Below are 21,092 nucleotides of genomic sequence, written 5' to 3' on the forward strand. Positions count from 1 at the left end.
TCACAAACGGGGAGATCGTGATCTGAGCCGAAGTCGGACACATAACTGACTGAGCCACCCAGACACCCCTCTGTTCTGATATCTTTAAAGTGATTCTGTCATTGGTTGTTTTGAAATAATTTGTCTTCACTGTAATAATTATCTTTCCACAAACTTCATACTTTAGTAGTAGAAGGCTGTTGTGAAAAATAGACTTGTTACAGTTTTATTTGTAAAATGAAATCACCACGAAGAACGTAGGAATGGGTAAAGCGATCATGCACCAGGTTTTTGGTGAAGGTTAATTATTACCAGGTGTTCTTGAACATCTGCTGTTCTTACTTCAGATTAAAAAGGAAATAGGTTGAGCGTCTGACTCTTGGCTATCAGCTCAAGTCATGATCTCACGGTTCATGAGATCGAGCCCCGCGTCGGGCTTCTCAGTGACAGCAAGGGGCCTGCTTGGTGTTCTTTCTCTCCCCCTCTCTCTGCCTCTCTCTCTGTCTTCCCTCCCCTCCTCGTGCTTTTTCTATCTCTCTCTAAAGAAATACATAAATAAAATTAAAAATTAAAAAAAAAAAAGGAAATCGAATAAGAATTTTGTGTGCTTGCTTTTTAGATTCAGAATATGAACAACATCATCTCCTTCCCTCTGGACAGTCTGCTGAAGGGGGACCTGAAAGGCGTGAAAGGGGTATGTCCTTAACGACTCTGATTCCTGCTCCCCGTGGAACCGAGAACCACAGTCACGCCAGCCTGTTGGGGCAGCAGTGTTCTTACTGGGATGGCAGGACGGCATCCTGCTCCCTCAGTTTCCCTTGATTTGCTACCTTGGCACCACCTTTCAGCCACACCAGGGGTGACCCATGGCCTTTCCGGTCCTCCTGCTGGTGCTCTAAACGTGGGATGGCAAGGGGGGCGTGAAGGGAGAGAACAGCCCTTTGGGAACCTGTGAACGGTTTGGGGCTCTGTCAGCTGAGCGGGGAAACCCGTGTGGGGAAGTCTGGTTGTCCGGCTGGCGTGTGGCTGGTTGACCGCTGGGAGAAAGGTCCTGGCCAGGATGTGGTTTCCCGGTAGGAAAATCTGGCCCAGGGCGGCTTGAGCCGACTTGATCTTTCTGTCCTCCAAAGGATATTCCTTGTTCGGGAAGAGAGACCTCAGGTGTGAACTGTTCCGTGAGCATGTGAGTGAGGAACATTCGGCTCGAGTGGCATCTATACCAGACGCTGAGCGTGTCCCTGGCACAAACAGATGTGTCATACAAAAAACAGATGATTGTGCCCCAGTTCTTAGGAGATGAGATTCTTTGACTGGATCTGCACTTGATTCCCAGTCATGTCTGGCACATGGGAAGCGCAGGCAGGCTGTTGGGGCAGCGGGAGCCCTGGGCCTGGTGAGCCGGGAGGACCCGGGGAACATTCCTCGCTGTCCTGGACCGACCCTGGGTCCTAAAATAACACGCCAGCCGAGTCAGCAGGATGGGAGGGCAGAGGGACACGTGTGTACGGGCGTGGGAGCACGACAGGGTCCCGCTCCTGAGGCTTTTCATGTGGCTTTTGTCCGGGGAGGTGCAGGAGCAGGAGACGAGGCTTCCCCGATGGGAAGGACTAGTTCCTGGAAGGCCTCGGATGCCAGGCGAGGAGCCTTGGCCTTGTCATGAGGACAGTGAATAGTCAAAAGAGAAAAAATAAGTCCCTCCCCCCAAAAGGAGGTCCTTTCTTACAAAGGAACCCTGGGAAAGGGAGCATAAGTAGGTGGGAGCCATTTGGTAGCATTTCTAGTGGCTCATTGTGCTTTTGAGACTGGCTTTATCAGCGTCCGAGGTCCTAAGTGCCAGACACAAGAGTAGGAAAAAAAAGGGGGGAGGGGGGGTTCTGACTTTTCTACGAACAGGAAAGATGTAACCCTGATTTGGGCCCCAACAACAAGGATATAAAAGCCATTCACCTTCTCTTGTGTTTTAGTATTTTAGTACCTCTCTCTACAAAAACCTCAGGAGAAGGTGAATGGCTTTTATATCCTTGTTGTTGGGGCCCAAATTGGGGTTACATCTCTCCTGGTCGTAGAAAAAGTCAGAGTCCCCCCCTGCCTTTTTTTTTTTTTTTTTCTGTAGAGAGAGGTACTAAAATACTTGCAGATTAAATGTTTTTCTGGGTTTAATTTTAGAGTAGTCCTAAGGCAGAGGGCAGGGTATGGGTCGAACACCACAGGCCATGAGTTGATACGCCAGTGGGGAGCGGGTGTGCGATGGGATTCTTGTCCTCCATGCATTTGGCATATGTCTGCTCATCTCGTTAAAAGCCTGTGCTTTTTTCATGCTCTTTCTTTTCCCTGGGATCGCATGCGTCATTTGTTACAGAAATTAATGTTCCTTTCGGGCCAGTCTAGGAATAAGTAAGTTGTCTTGCCCGGAAGTTAATACTAGTTCTGTTTAATTTATGCCTCTCTGTTTGCAGGATCTGAAAAAGCCTTTTGATAAAGCTTGGAAGGACTATGAAACAAAAATGTGAGTGTTGCCATTTTTTAGTAGGTAATTTGAGATTTTAACTTTAAACTGAGCTTTTAATAGCTTAAAGGTATTTTCTTAAATAAACCTTAACCCAGGGACGGATTCCCTTAAAACCGTCTTGCTGTGGTTTGTGCCAGATGCTTCCATACTCGGTGTCTAAATTCAGCGACGCCCTGGACCTCTTCAAACAAGTTGTTCCTGGTCCCTTTTCTGTTATGTCATCACGGGTGTAGAGGGTTATTTTCAGGAAAGCTGATTGAAGGATAAGGCCAGGTTTTCTCGGGAGGTGTGTTTTTTTTTTTTTTTTTTTTTCCTTTTTTAAAAAAAAACACTTTCTCTACTTGATCACCATTTATGACAGTTGCACGATTTCAGACTTCATCTTGCTGGCGATTTGCATGAGCCATCTGCTTTTAGCTTTGTGTCTGTATTTCTCCAAAGCACCAGTCCCTTGGTTTAGAAAGAGAGAGAGAAAAGAGCTTGTTGGAACTCCCCACGCTAGCCTTATTTGATGGCTTCATCTGCTGCAAGAATGTGAAGAAAAGGGTCAGCTCATTCTTGGATGTGCACCACGGTCCCCCCTGAAGACAGGACCTCTCGGGTGGGCTCCAGCCATCGCTCCTGGTCACGGTTTCTCCTTCCCAGCATGGAGACAATCCCACTCGCTCACTAGAATTGGGCTGGTGATTGCAGCGATAGTGGTTTTAATTACTGTAAATACTTGAGAGAGAGAGAACATGTTTTGAAATGTCTCATGTTTGCTGTGTAATGACTGCGCATTGGGTAACAATGTAGTTTTCTGAGTGGAGAGAGAGACTTTAACATGAAGCCATCTGGCAAAGTGAGAGGTGTTAAGAAGAAAGCTGTTCGAGATGTCACTACAAGTATTTAATTGGACTTGGGGTTTTGTGTGTGTGTGTGTGTGTGTGTGTGTGTTGTTTTTAAATTTTTTTTTTTTCAATGTTTTTTATTTATTTTTGGGACAGAGAGAGACAGAGCATGAATGGGGGAGGGGCAGAGAGAGAGGGAGACACAGAATCGGAAACAGGCTCCAGGCTCCGAGCCATCAGCCCAGAGCCTGACGCGGGGCTCAAACTCACGGACCGCGAGATCGTGACCTGGCTGAAGTCGGACTCTTAACCGACTGCGCCACCCAGGCGCCCCTGTGTGTGTTGTTTTTAAAACCAGCCCCGGGTATCTGTTCAGTGGAGAAGGATCACAAAGCTCAAACCAGGGAATACCAAACATCTGATACTTGTCCCTTCCTGGAAATCTTAAATTTCTACACCAAAATTTCTCCAAGTGGCTCCGATCCCCAAATTCTGGATTTTACTAATGGAATAAACTGGAGCACGTGAAGGTCTGTTCATCCCGGAGAAGCTCCAGGCTTGCTGTCCCTGCCCTGAGCCTCCTTCCTCCGCTGACCAGTGCTGTGCACTCGACAGGGAGAGGCTCACCAGGCCTCCCGTGTAGACAGGAAGCCAAAACTCGCTGGTTTGTTGCCAATCCTCCAGAGTCATCGGGTCACGGCCAGAGGTGGATTTCCATTCAGCTGCTGTTGGGGCCGCCCTCAGGCCTCTCAGAGGAGACGCTTCTGGGCATTTCTGAACCAGGGGCACGGAGGGGGATTTTGAAAAAGGTTACCTGAGAGGCTCTTGTGGTTCTGAAAGGGAAAGGTTTGAAAGGGGAATGAGATCAAATTCGGTAAAATCAGGACATACGTACATGGAGTGGGGACAGAATTACTCACAAAATCCCAGGATTTGAGAGTGTGAGAGCTTGAAATAATTCTAAGATAGTTTTTAAAAGTAATTCTTTAACCATTTACGTGTGAGGGTTGTTCTGCGACAGAGAGCGCTGTCCTAGTCGAGGCAGAGCCCTGGCAAGACCTCACTCAGCGAGGAGGCGGGTGGAGAGCAGCAGGGAGAAATCCCAGGAGGGAGGGAGTCTCCCGCCACATGGCACCCTGTGTGTGGCTCAGCGGGCACACCAACAGACACACACACGGACGGACGGACAAACAGAGCGCTGCCCTGAAGGAAGCCTCTGAGGTGTAAGCAGGCTCTCTTACCTCTTCTGACCCAGATCTGGCACGAAGTAGGTGCTTAGGAAAGTATATTTTGAGTCAGTACCCAAAAAAGGCCAAGTGTGACGTTCTTATGACCACACGCATCTTCCATTCCGGTGAGTTGAGAGGCCGTCTTGTTTCTAGAAGACTCATGCACGTTTGTCTCGCAGGCTGAGTAATGGGATCCCCACAGGCCCGTCTGGTCTGGTTTGGACTGCCGTGCCAGGTGGCATCTCAAATTATCCTTGCTTTTTTCACCTGCAGCACTAAAATTGAAAAGGAGAAGAAGGAGCATGCCAAGCTGCATGGGATGATTCGCACCGAGATCAGCGGGGCTGAAATCGCCGAAGAGATGGAGAAGGAGAGGCGGCTTTTCCAGCTCCAGATGTGCGAGGTGAGAGCTGGGGGGTGCAGGTTCCTGCGGGGGGCAGGCAGCCAGCTGGGGGGGTGGGTGCTGTCTTGCAGCCGGTCTTCACCGCGTGTCAACTCCTGTGGAGAATGCACACTTCCAGAGGCTTCAGACAGCACACCGGGGCATGATTGGACTCCATTTGTCCAGTTGCTCTTACTGGGGGAGGCTGAGTCTCCTGGAGCGTGGGATGAGTTGAATCCAACCCCAACCACTAACTGAAGGTAGGGAAGAGGGGCGCCTGCGTGGCTCAGTCAGTTAAGCAAGCAGCCGACTCTTGACTTCGGCTCAGGTCATGATCTCCTGGTTCGTGAGTTTGAGCCCTGCTTCGGGCTCAGTGCTTGGGATTTCCTCCCTCCCTCCCTCTCTCTCTCTCTCAGAATAAATAAAATAAACTTAAAAAAAAAAAAGGTAAGAAAGAAACTAAATTTAAACAAACGTCCTCTCTGGCCTCAAATACGTACTCAGACTTCCCTCTCACACGGAGCGTCGCTAAAGTACTCCCTCCATTAGTGTTTTTTAATGAGGTATGTGGGCTCTCATTATACAGTGGAATCCATGAGGAGGCCAGGGAGAAGTCAGCTGGAAGAAAATGCAGCTGGTCCCCTTGTGGGTCTGGGTGCATGCGGGCGTCAGTGACAGAGGGCATCCGGGAGCCAAGCCACCTGCCTCTGAAGTGCTTCCTCCCAGGTCCGCTCATCGAGGTGGGAGGCCCTGGGGAGTGCCTGTCTGCAGCCTGAGCCCTTGCCTCTGGAGAGGGGGAAGGAAACAGTGCTGACACTCTGGGACATTCCCTGGCAGAGGCTTGGGGCTGGAAAATACTAGAAACCAATCCTGAAGGCCTTTGCCTCCAGCCTTTTTATGTCTTGCTTGTGGGTCTCTGTAAAAACGGCCTGTGGAAACCACTCCTGCCTCTGCCTGAGGGTTTGCTCTCCTGGCAGTTCCGGGGAAGCCCGTGTACTCGACGGCGTCTGTGCCGTAGCAGGTGCAGACCTGAGTTTTAAGTGTGCACGGTGCACAGGTACCGTTTGTGACAGGCACTGTCGCTGGCTCAGCCTTGCTCTCGAGTCCCTGTGAGCAGTCAACGGAGCAGTCAACCGCAGGGCTGTTGCACAGGCGCTTGTTGATTTCAGAATGTTAATTGCAGCAGGCATTCAGCTTTTAGACAAGTGCATCTTAGGAGTATGCTTACACGCGTTTTTATTCCCAGAGCGGTCTCCTAAGTGCTCAGTGGAGGAGAATCAGTCCCGGGATCAAGGAGGTGATACTAGTCTGATATTAGTACGGCTGCTCCAGCTCTCGTAGCTTCTGTTTGCATGGTTTTTTTTCTTTTCAACCTGTAGTGTATGTGTGAATCTAAAGTGTGTTTCCTGTAGACAGCATGTTTTCAATCCAGTCTGACAGTCTCTGCCTTTTGATGGGATTGTTTAATCCTTTCACATTGATGTTGCTATTGATGTGGTTGGATTTATGTCTACTGTCTTACTTTTTTTGTTGTTTTATGTCTCATGTCTTCTTTGTTCTTTTGTTCTTCCTTTGCTACTTTTTTTTTCCATTAAGTGAATATTTAGAAAGTCAGCTAAGCTCAAAGTCTTACTGTAGATAGGAGAGTGGATGTTTTTAGATACATGTTGTCTTATAAACAGACCTCGTATATAACAATGCCTGCCTGGCCAATTTCTCACGGTGTTGAAGGAATCAGCCCAGAGGATACAAGACTGGCATAGGAAATTGCTATGTGCTACACAAATACTAGGTATTGTTTTTATTTAATTGGGGTAAAATTAAGTAGCAGTGTTTTACAAAGAATGGATTTGGAACAGGTATGTATATATGTGTGTTTGGGTTATGCTCTTTTTTTTTTTTTTTTCAGCTGCAGTAAGGAGAAAATACATTTGCCTAAACTCTGCAAAAGACTGCTTGTTTAAGAATATTTAGGGGCGCCTGGGTGGTTCAGTCGGTTAAGCATCCGACTTCAGCTCAGGTCACAATCTCACGGTCCGTGGGTTCGAGCCCCGTGTCGGGCTCTGGGCTGATGGCTCAGAGCCTGGAGCCTGCTTCTGATTCTGTGTCTCCCTCTCTCTCTGCCCCTCCCCTGTTCATGCTCTGTCTCTCTCTGTCTCAAAAATAAATAAACGTTAAAAAAAAAAAAAAAAAAGAATGTTTAGTGAATTGTGAAACTCCATTAGTGTGTTACTAGTGGGGGGCACAGCATTGCTTTCTGAGGTAGGCACCCCACACTGTTGCTTTTCCTCTTCTGGGGTTCAGTGAATGGATCGTGTGCATTGGTAGAATAGTTTATTTGATTGCAAATGTGCTGTGTCAATGACGCCTCTCAGTTGTACAAAGGAGCCACCTTCCGAGCCGGCCCCCGGGTGGGCTGTGGACCCCTGTGTGTGCCGAGCCTAGTGGATCTGGCCATTAGCGGAGGCAGGCACTGTGTGCACGTACAGAGGCAGAGGTGGGGTTTCCAGAAGAGGACGCATCCGATGAAAGATGTAGATGTGGGCCAAACAGAAGTGGGCTGGAAAGGGCTCTCTGTGGGGAAGAAAGAATGTCTGAAAAGCATTCCCCCCGGAATCCAACATCTCCAAGGGAGATGCTGAAGTTAATCGTGGTAAAATTGTTCAACTGGTTCCTCATACTGAGGACCTCAAGTTTGTAAATGTTTGCCGTTGTTTAGGGGTTTAAAATTTTAGTTGCCCAAGATCTAATCTTGAAGACTGGCTTTTATTTTAAAGCTCCATTGGGGCGCCTGGGTGGCTTAGTCATTTGGGTGGCCGACTATAGCTCAGGTCATGATCTCAAGTCTGTGAGTTCCAGCCCCACGTCGGGCTCTGTCCTGAGCGCTCAGAGCCTGGAACCTGCTTCCGATTCTGTGTCTCCCTCGCTCTCTCTGCCCCTTCCCTGCTTGCTCTCAGTCTGTCTGTCTGTCTCTCTCTCTCTCTCAAAAATAATAAAGAATAAAAAAATTTAAAAGAATATTAAAAAAATAAAACTCCGTAACTTTTTTTTCAAAATGAATTTTATAGAGAAATTCAGTGTGCCATAAATAGGTGATGTAGAGCATGCATGAATGGAAAATGTAGGAGAGATCCCGTCTTGTTTTTCTTTGGTTATAAAAACATGCACTCTTCAGGTATCTGGGTGGCTCAGTCGGTTGAAAAGTACAATACTTGATTTTGGCTCAGGTCATAATCCCAGGGTCGTGGGGTCAAGCCCCACATTGGGCCCTGGGCTGAACCTGGAGTCTGCTTGAGATTCTCTCTCCTTCTGCCCCTCCCCTGCTTGTGCATGCATGCATATTCTCTCTCTCTCAAATTAAAAAAAAAAATACACTTTTAAAAGTTAGTCTGTATATATGAAATTAAAAATCAACTCGTATATATATAATGGAGTATTACTCAACAATCAAAAAAAATGAAATCTTGGCATTTGCAACTACGTGGATGGAACTGGAGGGTATTATGCTGAGTGAAATTAGTCAGAGAAAGACAAGTATATGACTTCACTCATATGAAGACTTTAAGGTACAAAACGGATGAACTAAGGGAAGGGAAACAAAAATAATATAAAAACAGGGAGGGGGACAAACATAAGAGACTCTTAAATATGGAGAACAAGCAGAGGGTTACTGGAAGGGTTGTGGGAGGGGGATGGTCTAGATGGGTAAGGGGCATTAAGGAATCTACTGCTGAAATTATTATTGCACTATATGCTAACTAATTTGGATGTAAATTTAAAAAATAAAATTTAAAAAAATGTATTCAACATAAAAAAAAATCACCCCAAAAGATAAGTACTTTGATATTGAGCTAAACGTCTTTCAAATATCTCTCTGTGTCCATTCATAAAAATAATTTGTATAAGCGGGATCATTTTCTACTGGTGCTTTGTATCCTGATTATTTTGAGCCACCAGTATGTCATGGGCATCTTTCCATGTCAGAAAGTCTCTGCTTTATTAGCTTCCTGGCTACGTAGTAATTTTTGTGTGTGGCTGCACAGTACTTTAATTTTCCATTCATTGCATTTGGGTTGCCGTTTGTTACTTTTATAAGCAGATCTGCAGTGAACCTTGTTTTCTATTCATGCTCATAAACTTTTATGATTATCTTCTTAGAAAAAGTTCCCGTAAGTAGAATATCTATACCAAAAAGGTGCACGTTTTATATTTTGACGCATTGCCAAGCATCTTATTAACCACTTAACCATTTCGATCCATTGCCAAACATCTTATTTTGTTAACAGCGAATAAATATGAGACTGAGAGAAGGGGAAGATATGCAGGAGGTTGGTGTAGGAAACTGAGATTTTGTAGTCAACTCCTTACAAGCTGCTTCCTCTCCTGTTGGGCTCTGTGGCCTGAACGTCAGCTTTCCAGTTGGTGGCCGAGAAGCCTGTGTGGTCAGCAGGGCGGCCGCTCTTTCGGGAGCATCTAGTCTCGGAGATGACATGTTCTCAGGGGTCTGTATGCCATATCCTCACCGTGGAAGGGATAGAGAACTTACGGAGTCTTTGTTCTGTAAACCGTTAGCAAAGAACGAATGCATTTCCTGATGCTGGTTTTGTAGATTCCTGGGGACTTCCTGATATTTTAGTGGTCATTCCTGAATGAATGAAAAGTGAAGAGTGGCTTTAAGTAATTTCAACTTAAAATTTGGTTTTTGGGACGCCTGGTGGTGGCTCAGTCAGTTAACCGTCCGACTTTGGCTTAGGTCGTGATCTCACAGTTCGTGAGCTCGAGCCCCTCTTTGGGCTCTGTGCTGACAGCAGCTCAGAGCCAGGAGGCTGCTTTGGATTCTGTGTCTCCGTCTCTCTCTGCCCCTCCCCTACTCAATACTCTGCGTCTCTCTAAATAAATAAATAAGTAAATAGAACATTTTTTTTAAAAAAAATTTAAAATTTGGCTTTTATAAGCAGCCACATTTTCTTAAGTGCCAAGATCAGAGACACAGTGACAGGAGTCTCAGATACTAAACACTAGCACTTAGTGTTGCAGCTGACGACCTGCCCAGAGAAGGGACGTGGGCAGGAGGATGTGGACAGAAGCGTCCAGGATGGGTAGAGCCCTTTCACTCCACCCATCCGCATCCTTTGTGCAGCTCGAAGAAAATTTCTTCCAGCAGGTTAAGGCACAGTGTCTTACTACTAGGAGTTCTTGGCACTTAAACATTCAGTTACCTGGACATCAGGTAATTCATGTCGCCCCAAACTAAGAGACATGTTCAGTTCTGGCCTTCAGAAAATATTAAGCATCTGGCATGAGCTCTACCCCTAGTAGAAGATGTCAGAGAAGTGGAGAAGGTGGTCTGTCCTCACAAGCTTCTGTTCTGCTTATGACATGCCCTTTTTTTTTTTTAACAGTACCTGCTGAAGGTCAATGAAATTAAGATTAAAAAGGGAGTGGATTTACTTCAGAATCTGATCAAATACTTTCATGCCCAATGCAAGTAAGTTCTTCTTCTTTGTTATGATGTCATTTCAAATGTTTCTCACTTTAAGGCAGCTCCTGGTAGATATACAGTATTGCATTGAGGAAAATAAACAGTCATTTAAAACTCACTAGTAAAAGAAATGAAGTACGGATACACGCTGTACCACGGGTGAACCTTGGAAATGTGCTAAGTGAAAGAAGCCAGACACAGAAGGCCACATTGTATGTGATTTTATCTCTTTGAAAGGCCAAGAATAGATCTACAGGTGACTGATTGCCAGGGGCTTGGGGGAAGTAGGGGATTACTGCTAATTGGGGTAGTGAACTGTTCTGGAATGAGACCGTGCTAATGATGGCACAACTTGGTGAATATACAAAAACCACTGAGTGGTACTCTTGAAAAGGGCAAATTTTGTGGTGTAAGACTCTTCGATAAAAAATACAAATAATATAAAAATCTATAGTAATCATCAGATGTATTTATTTTTGCTCTTTTTGCAGAGGGACAGACCAGTTTGATCTCATGCATGATTCACAGATGTTTTGTGTTGTTGTTGTTTAAAAGAAATTAGTGTGTTAAATTAAGGAAATAGTGTCCTGTGTGAGTTATCCCGTAAAGCAAGTGACCACGATGAGCAAAGGAGGCTGAGTGTGGGGGAGAGGGAGACGCTTCCGTGTTCGTGGCCGTCTCCCATACTCCACTTGGCCCACACGTGAGCCCCGCACAGCCCGGCCCTCATCACGCCACACTTTCGTTCCTGCTGCCCGAACCCCGGTCCTGGCGTAGCCCAGCCCCTCGCTCATCCCTCACTCGCAGCATGCACTGTGTGTCTGGCATTGTCCTGGATGCTGGAGAGAAATACTGTCCTTCACGGGCACCGTTCCTGCTCGAATCCAGTAGGCGAGTGAACTTCAGCAAACGGCTTTATGCTGCACATTTGGAACGTGTTCTGAAGTGTTGGAATCTAGGAAAGAGTAGAAGGACCTGATTTAGATGAAGATGGAAGGCAGGGACTGGGTTTTTCTTCTTCTCTGCACCCCTGCCCCGCCCCATTCCTTGCTGTATATATCCTTGCTAGGATATAGCGGATACTCACGTCCTTCTGGCTCTAGCTGCCGGCCTCTTTGAGGAGGCATGGACTCCGAGATCTAAAGGTCAAGAAGGTAAGAAGTAGAGGAAGAACATTCCAGGCAAGGTCAGGGTCTCAAGGCAGGAAGAAGCCTCGTGTGACTTAAGCATAATGAGGCAAGGGAAGGTATTGGGATATGAAACCAGATGGAAGAGCCTAGAGACGTGGACGGCCTTAGGAGGCTTGTGACAGGTTTTAGGTTTTATCCTAAATGTACGGAGGAAGCTCGCGAAAGTTGCGAATCGGGGCTCCGTTCAGCAGATACCGAGCTCCCAGGCTCAATATGGGCCGGGCACTGTTTGGGGTCCTGGTGATACTTCTTACTCACGAATCTGCGGTTCTAATGAGGTGGGCAGATAGTAAACACATGATGTCTGTAACGGTTTTGGCGGCGGGGGGCGGGGTCGGCTGTGAAACAGTGGAACAGTGTGAGGCGAGGAGAGGAGAGCAGGGGTGATGGGAAACCTCTGGGAAGGCTTCTCGATTCCATTTCTGCTTTAACGAGGAGCAAGAGTGGGTGTGAGTGATCACTTACGCCCACAGCTCTGTCCCGGCGCAGTCCAGAGATGACGATGTCTTGGCCTAGACTGGGGACGGTGCCCATGGAGGGCGTGACTGATGTGAGAAGTCTTTGGAGGTTGAATCGCCACACCTGTCTGCTTGCTTGTCCCCAAATAGGCCATGCCCCACGCTAATGTATCTTTGCACATGCAGCTCTCTTCTCTAGAATGTCTTGCTGGGCCTTTGTGCTTTCCCCGGGCTTCTGTCCATCCCTAAGACCTACCTCCAGCCTAACTGCTACTTTGAAATCACCTGGTCCTCCCCTGATGGAATTACTTCTCTTCCTTCTGCATTATCTCGACACTCCCACGTACCTCCTGTATATTTCCAGCGTGGCATCTTTCATACTGTGGCGTGTCTCCCACCGAACCACGTAGACTTCAAGGAAAGGGGCCGTGACATTTGTTCAGTCTGTCGTGCGTGGTGCATTTACCTGGCGTAGGAAATCGCACTGTTGAACTTGGCACAGCTTTGGCCTTCTTACTACGGTTTTGGTGACAGCACGTCTCCAGTGCACTCGAGGTCAAACCACCGAGGAAGACGTGCCGTGTGATTCTCCGTAGGCTAAGGGAAGAGCTCCAAGCTTGGAAAGAGTCTCAGAGGACAGAAAACGGCTTCTAATTTGTAGAATTTCCAAGATGAATTATTTTATGGAGACTCAAAATCCTAACGTTGTGATTAACGTACAAATTACTTCTTCAGTACTTGTCCTTGTAACCTTATGTGAGACAGATTAGGAAGTGGGTCGCTTCCTTGATAATATTTTATTTTGAAGAGCTATTCTGGGATTTCCTTTTTTTCCTCTTTATTTTGCCCAAACTGATCCGTTGGGTAGCAACAGACCAGTGGTGGAAAAGTGAATTAGTTGGCCTTTTATGGGCATGAGCTCAGCAACCTTTGAGAATGATGAATCTTCCATTACTTCCTGTGTGTGTGTGTGTGTGTGTGTGTGTGTGTGTGTGTGTACTGCATGCTCTTCCCATCATTTGCACAGCTTTGACTTTTCTCATCCGCATTTTGGAGGTTAATGCAGGGCTGGAATGAGTTGGCCATTGGACGGAGGACCACGTGGCTGCACGCCGCACGTTCTCGTATCTCCTTCCTGGTCTCCCTTAGCATATTCTCTGCTGAGAACCGCCATGACCAGCTGTTGCCTGATGAACTTGGGAGACACAGGTCCAGGGCCCCAGACAAGCTTGCTGCCTTGAAAGGCAGGGCCAGGGCGCAAAGGGCAGGCGAGTCCTGGGCCCTGATGGCAGGATGCTGCTGGGAAGGCTACAGCCAGAGGCGGAGGGCACCCTGCTTGGCGGGAGCTTGAAGACTGAGCCTCGGCAGGTGCATTTTAAAGGCTTGAGGGTTCGGTCAGGCTGTGTAGAAACCATTTAACGAAAAACAATTCAAACAAACAAAAACTGATATTTGGTGGTATTGATGGTAAACGTTGTTTGACTGAAGGTTGGGCCAGTGTTGATGATTCAACCTAAGAAAAATGTGCCAGGGTTTATACTTAGAAACGTCACAGTGATGGGGTGTGACTCAGTCAGTGGAGCCAGTGACTCTCGATCTCAGGGTTGTGAGTTTGAACCCTACGTCGAGTGTAGAGATTACTTAAATATAAACTCTTTAAAAAAAAGAAAGGAAATGTCACAGTGGTGGCAGGTGATGAAGCAGCGACGGCCCTTTTCTTCGACACTTTCCCTGAGGCTTGGGAGGGTATACTGAGGTGCCAAAACACGCCTCAAAAAGGAGGGTACAGAAAGATAGGGATTTTGACAGTCAGAGGGAGGAGGTGTTCTAAGTAGATGGTCAAGATCGGCTGGGTGATTACAAAGATAAGAACCACATCTTAAACCCAAGTTTGTGTCGTTACCCCCAGCGCACCATCCAGGGTCATGCTGGAAATGACATGTGTGACTAGAAGCCCTGAGTTCTTTGTACTCTGAGTTCTCTGAGTTCTGAGTACTTGCCTCCACAACAGGGCTCTCCTCTCCACGGACGGTTGCAGGTGTAGAGATTCTTGGAGCTGTGCACCTGCTCCCCTTCGTGGGTCCCCAGGAGCAGGACCATTTCCGTGCCATCTTCTGTGATACTTTTCGGGCTCCTCATCCTGGTGTTCTCTCCCTCTCTCTCTCCCTCTCTTTCCACCTATTCCATAAGAATTTGGAGTGATTGAAGAGATAGTTTCTATAAAGAAAAAACGTAACCGGAGCAAAGCATGAAAACCAGAGGAGTTCGTGACAGCAGGGGAGGAGCTCAGTTTCCCATTCCTGCGTGTGTGCTTCCTGATTTCCTTTCCAGTTTAGAGGAGCGCCTGTCATTTGCCGGCCGTGGTGGCAGGGGGTGGAAGGCACGGCCCCTCCGCCCTGACGGTGGACGCAGACACGTGGAGCAGTCCTCTGAACACTCTGACGTGACTTTGGTAAAATACAGGAATGAGAATATAGGACAAAGAGTTACGCCTGTATGTGCAAATTCAGGCGAGAACTGCACAGCTTCTGTGATTCCTGCTGCCTGGCTAGTAACGGTTCATAACCCACATTCCATCCGTATATATTCCTGTCCCTTCCCCCTTGGAATTATCGCATTAAATGTCACGCTGCGTGGCCTTTATAGCCCCTCCTGTCCATTCCATACTTCACCAGGGAAAGTCCCCCAGGACCGTTGCTGAGTTTAGAAGGAATAACCATCACCTCACGTGAACACATGTGGGACCCACATCACATTTTGAAGATCGTCTCCTTCCAGTCATCCGGCCAAAGCTGGAGAGTCCTTCCTCCCTTCATCAGTTTGTTTTTCTATTCAGCACATACTGTGTGCTTGAAATGTGCGAGCCCTTGTGGATACCGTGTGTTTACCCTCTGGAACTTCAGATCTAAGGGAGGGTGGGTGTATTTTAAACAATCACACTAATGGCTACGTAATGCTAGTTGTGCTAAGGGTTTTGAAGGAAGAGACAGAGTGCTCAGAGAATATAGCAAGGAGACTCTTTTTAAAGCATGGAGACCTCACTAACAAAGTGATATTTAACTTAAAACTTGAAGAATGGGTAGGAATAATCCAGGCAAAACAGAAGATATTCGCAGGGAGAGGTTTTTAGAAAGCAGAAGCAGCATATGCAAAGGTCCTGGGGCAGGAGGGATCTGATGGCCATAGACTGCTGGTAGGTCTGGAATCTAGTGAATGGAAGGGGCAAATGGTGCTACTTGAGGCCTGGAGACACAGGCGGAAGCCAAAGCACGTGGGTGCTACAGGTCTCATGACAGGTTTTGAACTCTGTCCTGAGCTCGTGGGGAAGCGATTTCTTCATTTCTGTCAAGAGGGTGGTACACAACATGCTTCGGAGGCAGTGGTGAGCATCAGCTCACTGTTCCTGCAGGAAAACTTGTCTGCCTTCTGTGACATTTCTTGCCTCACTTACTATAAATGACCTCACAAACGTGGAGTTCTGAGCTTTAAAACAAAAAGTTTCCTTTTTCTATCTGAGGTCCAGTTCTGCAGCCACATTCCCCTATGCTGCAGATGGGGCATGGCCGTTCCCTGCATTCTCTTTTCTCCTTGCTGTTAACTGTGAAGGAAGAGGCTTCAGTGTCTTATTCTTTGCACCCCATGCTTTTCTGACCTCACATCCTTCCATTCCTGAGCCAAAGCCTTTACTGCCTGCTGCCAGGAGGTTCCTGCTTCCCGCTACACACTGAAAACTTAGGGCTCTTGGGGCGCCTGGGGGGCTCAGTCGGTTGAGCGGCCGACTTCAGCTCAGGTCATGATCTCACAGTCCGTGAGTTCGAGCCCCGCGTCGGGCTCTGTGCTGATGGCTCAGAGCCTGGAGCCTGCTTCTGATTCTGTGTCTCCCTCTCTCTCTGCCCCTTCCCTGCTCATGCTCTGTCTCTCTCTGTCTCGAAAATAAGTAAAAACATTAAGAAAAAAAATTTTTTTTTAAAAAAGAAAACTTAGGGCTCCTTTCCTCTGCGTCAAGAACAACGATAAACACGTAGACTTTCTTGCCGTTCCTTTTCTGTCACTTCGTGTAGTTTAAGTGTGATTTTCTTCTTTGTTTGCCTGACATTTTAAAGTTTGGGTCCCACAGTCTTTCCCCCACCCCCCCCCCCCCCCCAGGAATTACATAACGATTTCACTCACTTTCCTTTAAAGAAGTATTTTCTCCATCTAACGACATTGTTTCCTCTTTCTTCTTTTGTCCTCTTAGTTTTTTCCAGGATGGACTGAAAGCAGTTGAGAGCCTCAAGCCTTCCATTGAGACACTTTCAACAGACCTTCACACAGTAAGTGGCTTCCCTCCCACGTTAGTGTTGAAGTGGTTTTTTTTTTTTTTTTTAATTTTTTTTTTTTAACGTTTATTTATTTTTGAGACAGAGAGAGACAGAGCATGAACAGGGGAGGGGCAGAGAGAGAGGGAGACACAGAATCTGAAACAGGCTCCAGGCTCTGAGCCGTCAGCACAGAGCCCGACGCGGGGCTCGAACTCACGGACCGTGAGATCATGACCTGAGCCGAAGTCAGACGCTTAACTGACCAAGCCACCCAGGCGCCCCAGTGTTGAAGTGGTTTTTATGCAGCACATGCTTTGACTTCCACACTGCTTCTGCGCGCCCCTGTGTTTGCGTGCCGTGCTACCCGGACGCTGACAGCCTCGTGATGCCTCGTGGAAGCCTCCGTTCCCGTCCTCTGTCTTGGCTGCGAGAGGGTGTGATCGGAGGGGGATGCATTTGAGGTGCTTATGTGGAGATGCCCTATGAGCCCCAGCGCCTCACTGTACCTCAGGCGTGCTTCTCTCCGCTTTGTTTTGTTTTTTCAAGATCAAGCAGGCCCAGGATGAAGAGAGAAGGCAGTTGATACAGCTTCGCGATATTTTGAAATCAGCCTTGCAGGTTGAACAGAAAGAGGTGAGGGGATTTAATTTTGAAAGATTGCTGTTTTTACACCGGTGTCGCGGGGGCTTTGGGACTCAAGAACGTGACTTTCAGCGGGGCTCTGTCAGCCACCACCGAACTTGTAGTTTGTTCTTTGAGTTTGGTTTTATAAGACCATCTTTTTAGATGTGTTTATTTCATGGGGGACGCATGTACTGGAGGTGTGGCCTTCACAGCAGCATATAAACCCTTTTGTGGGTGTGGCTTCTTAACATCTCCTAAACCCTTTTTTGTTCACGAGTAGCTCTTAACATCTCCGTTACTCAGATGCTCGCTATTTATGCCGTTGATTTTCTACCTGGAACTTTGTGGTTTCCGTGCCCCCGTGTCTGTGGACTCTGTCTGTCCTCGGGGGCATCAGCAGGTAACAGGTGGCCACCTAGGCCTCCAGCCCCGAGATTGTACCCTGAAAAACATGGGGAGCTACATTTTCTTACAGCTGCATTCGGATGAGCAGGAGACCTCAGTTTCTCTGGCCTTGTGTCTGTCCTGTACTCCCTTTTCTGCATGCTGACACGTTCACAGTGACAGTTTGTGTTTTGGAGGCTTGTTTAAAAAAATACCAAACAGTACATTTTTAAGGTAATTATATGGTATGTTTACTACAGAGTGGATATTATAATGGGAAATTTAACATTGTCCACTTCCTTGTCCATAAAGGACTGTTATCTGAATGTATTACTAGTAGAGTTTAGACGAATGACTGTTGAACTACCTAGAACATGATGTTCGCGGTGGGCGGTTTCGTGTGCTGTTTTAAGTTCCTGTACTATAACTGAATATTGTTGTTTTTCTCCCAAATGCATTTACCTTTGTGACCGAAGTCTAGGAGAGTAAGTAGTTCAGTATTTTCATAAATTGGAGAGTTTTGCATGCTTTCTTCATAAACTTAAAAAATTAGTTTCTTCCATGCGTCTGCTAGTGGCCAGTGGTATTTTTCATTTTAACCCTTTCTCTGGGTTTTATTAAAGGCTAATGAATTTGAATGCACAAATATTAGTGAAATGGAAAATTTCCAAGTTTACGGTTTATGCATTTGCTGCTGTTCCTTTGTGGACGCGAAGTGACTCTGCCCCCCCACCCCCTCCCGCCACTGCCTAGCTGAAGTCTCCATGTCCTTCTCATCCATCCCCAGACCTGTCTCTGGACACCCCCTCTGCTCGCCCCAGCCCCAGTGATCTGAGTTCGTGTTATTTCAATCATGATATTTTCTTTTGGGGTTGTTGGCTGTGTCTTCAAGTGCACAGATGCTTCTTCTCTCTAGCTAGACCTTGAGCAGCTTGAGGATGCCCTCCCGCCTTCTGCGCCAGCCATCACGTTGTACCATATTGCTCGTTCGCTAGGCTCTTGGTGAGCGCGGGTCAGCTAAGTGAGAGATTGGCAGATCGCAGTTACATGGGAGTGCTCAAAGTTACCCACAGGATGGTGACTTCCTCCCTTCCTTCCAGTCTGCGGAATATAGATCCTGACACTTCGATATTCCCAAACATGGGCTGCACGCAGAAGAATAAGAAGGAGCAAAAGAACTTGGAGTGTGGGGAAAAGAGCGGGCTCAATCATGACTGGAAGAAGGTGGTGCTGGGTGTGGGAGCCCCACCGCCACGGAGGCAGCCGGCCCTCCAGTGCGGCGCTGGGAGTGCTTCAGAGCTGCTCCTGCCTGGAAAGGAGTATCGGTCCCGTGAAGGGAAGCTCAGGTTTACGATAAAGGAGAGCAGATGCTGGAGTTGAGTGGTCCTCTGGGCGCAGTGCAAAGGCCGTGTTTACTTTGGCTGTGTGGAATCAGGAGGTTTGGGAAAACCGGCTGTTGTCAGCTGGTTATTTATAGCTTTACAGAGAAGTGTAACAAGTCTGCCAGCAGAGATCAGAAGTCTTTACGGTTTGTTGTGTTTGTGTGTTTTTGTGGACCAGCCCAGCTGCCCTGCTGCACACAGGGGTCATAAGAACCCTCTCTACCACTCGTCTTCAGCTTTCTGCCTGAACATCGAACTCTCCAGGCGCTTGTTTTTGATTGTATTGTACTATATATTACACTCTGCATTGCTTTTCGATGATGCATTCCATAGATTGGATGGTCTGTGGACACAGTTGCCAGGAAGAAGCAAATGTGTAGAAGTAGAATTTTATATATTTCTAAATAATGTTTATGATTGGGCAGGGGGGGGGGGTCTGTCTCATATCCTTCCAGTTGCAGCAAGAATGAAACGTTGGGCACTGTTTAGCTCTCAACCCCTTTCTTGGGATTCTTCCTGTGACTTAGAAAACTGAAGGCATTGACGGTTTTTTGTTGTTGTTTTTATTTTAGACTGTGTGCGAGCAGGGGGGAGGGGCAGAGGGAGAGAGAGAGAGAATCTTAAGCAGGTGCCATGCTCAGTGGGGAGCCGAACATGGGCTCGTCCCACAACCTTGGGATCATGACCTGAGCCAAAATCAAGAGCGGGATGCTCAACTGACTGAGCCACCCAGGCGCCCCGGTGTTTATGGTTTTTATTTAATGTTATAAAAATTTCTTACTCCATAATTTCAGTTCATAAAAACTAGGTAACATGCCCCAAGGAAACTGCATTGATGGTTGGTGGGAGCCCCTTTCCTGTTGCCTTCCTGTAAATCTCAAACATGAATCGTTTGGTTTAAATGAAGAGTATGGCTCTTGCATATGGTGGCTCTGGCCTGCTTCTCTTTGTCACCCTGTGGCTGCATTTTGGAAAGGAGACTATGCCATTATGATGCCAGCGCCCCCACACCTCCGAATCACTGACATGCTTATTTTTTCGTATTTCTGCTCTCTGTAGAGAAGATTCTACTGTTTGATTTTTCTACTACCTTACTATGAAACTTTTCAGACTCACAGAAGAGTTAAAAAGAAATGTATGGTGAGCACCTATGTACGCACCACAGTTTTAACACTTGGGAGAGATCCCTTCTCTGAAGTTAAAGCCCTTCAGTACTGCTGATTTTTGCATCAGCCTTTTGCTTCCCCGTCCCATGTGCGTCCCATCTCCGCGGAGTCCTGTGGGACAGGTCCGTGGCAGTGCTCGCAGATTCTCTGCCAGAACCTCGTCGTTGGCATGTGGGTTCTGAGTCGTTGGATGTCGAGAACCCAGGCTCGTCCCTCCGGCGGGGAGGACTCAGCCTCTGGGAGCCTGAGTGCTGAAGCTATAGTGACTTTCTCACTTTGGATGCCTCGACTGTGGTCTCTCTTCATGTCAGCTTTACACTCCCCTCTTTTCGAGTGTCCCTGTGTGGTGGGAGTGTGTTTGAATAGTATGCACTGTCCAGGGAGCAGAGGTCCACGACGGCCATAATTCTCTTCCGTCGCTGGCTTTTCTGGTCTAGGCTTGCATTTCTCATGCCGGGGTCTGGCCTTCGTCACAACCCTCTGGCCAGGTGTCCACTTCCTGGCCTCTCCTGCCAAGCTCCCAGGTGGCTTGACACTGGCCGTCAGTGCGCCTTCCGTGGAAGACTTGTTCCTTGAGTCACACGGTGAAATCCCGTTTCCTTAGCAGTGATGTTAAGCTAGGCACCGCAGTGCACAAACAGAAGAAGATAGATACAGCTCTCACCTCTTACGGGGCTCATAATCGGGGAGTGGGTCACAAAGTCATTGGGGTATAGTGTGACGATGGCTTCAGTGGAGGCCAGTCCAAGAATGGGTGTCTCCCTAGTGTGGGGTAGGCGGGTGTGTGTCAGGAATGAGGGTTTGGAAGATGATTCGGAGTTAATAGCGTCCCAGCAGGTGGGGCAGGTGGGCCAGCTTCTGACCAGGATGGAAAATTCGCCTGGGTAGCTCTCTAGCAGAGCAGAAGAGCGTAGATGAATCGTGGGTCTTCGCTTCCTACCAGGAAGGCATGGAGCAAGGTTCCCGACCTCTCCGTGCCTTGGTCTCTCCATCAGTCAATCAGGAATAATACTGTCACCTCCCACAGTTGTTATGAGATCTAAGGGATAGTTTCTATAAAACACTCAACACAGTGTCTTGATAAACAGGCGCTCGTTCGTTCATTCAGTAAATACTGTGTTCCTAGTGCTAAGGAACCATAGTGAGCAAAAAAAATACCTAATTCCCCACTGCTGG

General features: G+C 47.5%; 1 protein-coding gene across 4 annotated transcripts in view; it reads left to right on the forward strand.

The window, feature by feature from the left end:
* Positions 1–21,092, forward strand: part of ASAP2 (ArfGAP with SH3 domain, ankyrin repeat and PH domain 2) — a 170,904-nt gene that overhangs the window by 97,519 nt on the left and 52,293 nt on the right. For all 4 annotated transcript variants that reach the window (XM_078445000.1, XM_078445001.1, XM_078445002.1 and 1 more), the window contains exons 4-9: positions 599–673; positions 2,436–2,485; positions 4,821–4,950; positions 10,332–10,417; positions 16,297–16,372; positions 16,907–16,993. In XM_078445000.1, coding sequence (XP_078301126.1) covers positions 599–673; positions 2,436–2,485; positions 4,821–4,950; positions 10,332–10,417; positions 16,297–16,372; positions 16,907–16,993 — 504 coding nt within the window. The remainder of the gene's footprint in view (positions 1–598; positions 674–2,435; positions 2,486–4,820; positions 4,951–10,331; positions 10,418–16,296; positions 16,373–16,906; positions 16,994–21,092) is intronic.

The sequence above is a fragment of the Panthera onca genome, chromosome A3 (genome assembly GCF_046562875.1).
Source record: "Panthera onca isolate mPanOnc1 chromosome A3, mPanOnc1 haplotype 2, whole genome shotgun sequence".
Classification (NCBI taxonomy): Eukaryota; Metazoa; Chordata; class Mammalia; order Carnivora; family Felidae; genus Panthera; species Panthera onca.